At 34.5% G+C, this 3,738-nt stretch overlaps 1 protein-coding gene across 8 annotated transcripts in view; it reads right to left on the reverse strand.

The window, feature by feature from the left end:
- LOC106870145 (organic cation transporter-like protein) overlaps positions 1-3,738 on the reverse strand; it is a 62,093-nt gene that overhangs the window by 15,921 nt on the left and 42,434 nt on the right. For all 8 annotated transcript variants that reach the window (XM_014916144.1, XM_052966510.1, XM_014916142.2 and 5 more), the window contains 2 exons: positions 2,970-3,102; positions 1,563-1,825 (listed from right to left, as the gene is read on the reverse strand). In XM_014916144.1, the coding sequence (XP_014771630.1) occupies positions 1,563-1,825; positions 2,970-3,102 (396 nt within the window). The remainder of the gene's footprint in view (positions 1-1,562; positions 1,826-2,969; positions 3,103-3,738) is intronic.

The following is a 3,738-nucleotide window of genomic DNA, read 5'->3' on the forward strand; positions in this document are numbered from 1 at the left end:
TATATATATATATATATATATATATATATATATATATATATATTTACACACACACACAAATATACATATATATATATATACATACACGTATATACATACATATATATATACATACATATATACATATACATAACTACATATATATACATACACAGATATATACATACATATATATATATATATACATACCTACATAGATATACATACACATATATATACATACACACACACACACACATATATATACGAGACAGGCAACATAAAAAACATTCCCTTCGTCAGTTGTGCCCTGTTTTATCTACTCCGCGTTTTGTACAACTTATGTACAACAAGCACCAATGAAGAAACCTCCACACAGTTAGTCAACTTGCTAAAAATAACAGCCACACTTTCCTCAGAAATCACTTCACCATCTTAAAATAGGGAAGGTCAGTAGATAATGTAACCTTAGATACCCTCTGCAAAACTGCACTAACATAATAAATTTAATATTGATTATAATCGTCATCATCTTCATTTTTATGTGTTTTTATGCACTCCTTGCTAATATCATTTAGGTGGATCTACTCCAACACAGTGCCATGCTAATTTTTGCCTCATTCATCGTCTCTTTTGTGAAGCCTACACCCAAAGACCAGACATTGCAGTTCAACCAACGAGGGTGCTATCTTTCTCTCTTTCTCTTTCTTTCTCTCTATCCCCTCTCTTTTTCTATCTATCTATCTATCTATCTATCTATCTATCTATCTCCAGCTCATTTTTCTGATTTTGCAGTCTCTCATAGTAGCATTTTAATACTTTTTTTTCCTTCTCAGCATTAGTGCTAAAAAATGTGCTACTAGCATTTTGTGCTCTTTTCTCACCAACAATGTCTTGTTTCATAGAGATCCCTTCATTGTAATACATGCTAAATTTCTCACTGAAATCATTGCTAATTCCTCAGGATACTTTGCAGTATATGGTTTGTACAAACAGCTCTCACAAATCATATTAATAAAAATGATTTCTAACTCTAGCACAAAGCTAGATAGGAGGTATATAGACAATTAAATCAACCTCAGTACTTGACAGATCCTTATTTTACTTACTCTGGTATATAAGGTAAAGTTAATCTTTACTTTTATATTTAAATAATAATAATGTAAAGGGAGGAAACTAAAAGCAGTTCTGTCCACTGCCTTACCAGTTCTGTCAATCCAGCATCTTTACAATGACAATAATAATTATAATATCAATATTGATTTAAAATTTTGACACAGAGCAGCATTTTCAGGGAAGGGGATAAGACGATTACATCAACTCCAGTATCGAACTGGCACTTATTTTATCAATCTCGAAAGGATGAAAGGCAAAGTCAACCTTGGCAGAATGTAAAGATGGATGAAATGCAACTAAGTATTTCGCCAGTGTGCTAACAATTCTGCCAGCTCACTGCCTTAATAATATTTATAATATTGATATTGATATTCTTTTCTGATAAGATATTATTAATAATTATAAAATTGATGAAAAAAAAAAGGGGGGGGGGGGTCAAAAAGAAAGAAAAGAAGAGATTAACTCACTTGTTATTAACGATAATGACGAATAAGAGAGCTGGCAGCTCAACAATCCCTGATAGGAAAAGGTTGATGTAACGATCTCCATGAAGACTTTTGGTGTTGAAGAGTAATCCATAGTACACACTACAGCACACAAACCATCCAAACATTAGAATTAAAGTGAATTTACAATTTTCAATACTGTTAAAAAGATGCCAGTAAGAATATGTTGTTTGTCCTTTCTTCACATTCATTGTATTCGTGACATGTTCATTATTACCATCTTCCTGTAAACAGAAATATCATCAGCAGCAGTAGCAGCTACCTTCCAAGCTTCATACTGAATGGCAGCACAAGATTTCAGATACTGAGATCCTCAATCATACAACAGTACCCATCAACCACAGTCCCCATGTGAAGACCAGCTGCACTGGCTTGGTCACTCATTGCCAGATTGGTTGACAAATGACTTTCAGAATGGTATTTCTGTAGTGAATTAGTAAAAGGGGAATATTCACTAAATGGACAATGTAAACACTACAAGGAAACTTTCAAGGCCTCCCATAAGACATTTCAGCATTAATCCAGAGTCATGGGGAGATCTACTGTTAAAACAAGTTAAAGGGAATAATTAACCCACTTTAAGGCAGCGAGCTGGCAGAATTATTAGCATTCCAGGCAAAATGCTTAATGGCATTTCGTCTGCCTTCAAATTCTGAGTTCAAATTTTGAGGTTGACTTTGCCTTTCATCCTTTCAAGGTCAATAAAGTAAGTACCAGTTGAACACTGGGATTGATGTAATCAACTTAGCACCTCCCCACAAACTGCTGGCCTTGTGTCAAAATTTGAAATCAATATTTATCCCTACTTAAACATGCATGTTCTCTTAGAACAAACTATTCTGCAGGAGTTAAATCTCTGCTAACTCCAGCACCAAGACTACCAGATTGTGTGATTTCAACCTTGTTTAGTCTTGTCAATGATAGACACTCAACTCTAGAGGCAGCAGCAATTCATCTCCCCACCATAGATTGACAGTACCAGAACAGGCCCTGGTGTCTTAAACAAGTTAAAGTCCAGAACTGCAGACATACTGGCAAAAATGGATTTGTCAGCCACTCCTGGACACATCCATGAGTGATGTCATTACCATTATGCATACAGAAAGAACAAGGATTTGTTGGAATAATTGTTTATGTCACTCAACCAATTAGTAAGGTTATAGAACCAGATTTTTGTTCATTCAAGCAAACTAGAGTGAAAGAATGCTTAGGTAAAATAGTTGTTAAGATCTGAACTCACCATGTGATTATTAGTCCAGCACCTTTACAACCTCACAATTATACTATCTTATGGGTATATATATATCCTCATTTTGATAATGCTATATACTTCAGGATGGCCACAAAAGAATGGAGAAACAAATTTACCTGAATAAATAATTGAAGTTTAGCAAAGTCTGGGATAGGTCTTTTATTAACTTGTGCCATATCTGTTATGATTCTTTTCATTTCTTCATGTTTTCCTTTAGTTAGAAGCCAACGAGGGCTTTCAGCTACAAACCTGGAAAATATACAGTTTGGTTGTGATAAGGTATGTGGAAGCAAGTACATATTTTAGAAAGAAGTATTTGGGGAGTTATGGGCTAGTATTTGAGGGAGTACATAGAGGAATTGCTGAAATTATTAACTCCAGGATTAAACTTTTGAGCCATTATTGGCTTTCAGCCTGACTTGCTTCCTCTCTGTCAAGTCATCATCATCAACGCAATGATATAGTTATTTTCTATTGTTGTTCTTCCAGTTAAATCTCTTTTTGTTTTCAGTTTAGATCTGAACTTCACTTTTTATCCTTCTTGGATCTTTAGTAGAAAGTGGGTTATACATCTTTAGATTGTATACCTGACTTTCTACTAAAAAATTAAAGAAATAGACGGAACGCTGAACTCCAGACTAAACAACTTAAACAACATTTATTTACTTGGTAAAACATACATATCTTTAGTTATACATCTTTAGAGGTGAGAATAACTAGCTGTCGAGTATAAGACCGAAAGATGTACAGACAGCTTTTAAACATACGTCCATGCTCAATCGCTGGCCAGCTAGAAAGAGAATGAATTGAGTGGGAAACGCTTGCTTTATTAATTCTACGCATGCGTAAGACTACGCATGCGCAGGCGTTACTACAGATCAATAT

This window comes from Octopus bimaculoides, chromosome 3 (assembly GCF_001194135.2).
Source record: "Octopus bimaculoides isolate UCB-OBI-ISO-001 chromosome 3, ASM119413v2, whole genome shotgun sequence".
Taxonomy (NCBI): Eukaryota; Metazoa; Mollusca; class Cephalopoda; order Octopoda; family Octopodidae; genus Octopus; species Octopus bimaculoides.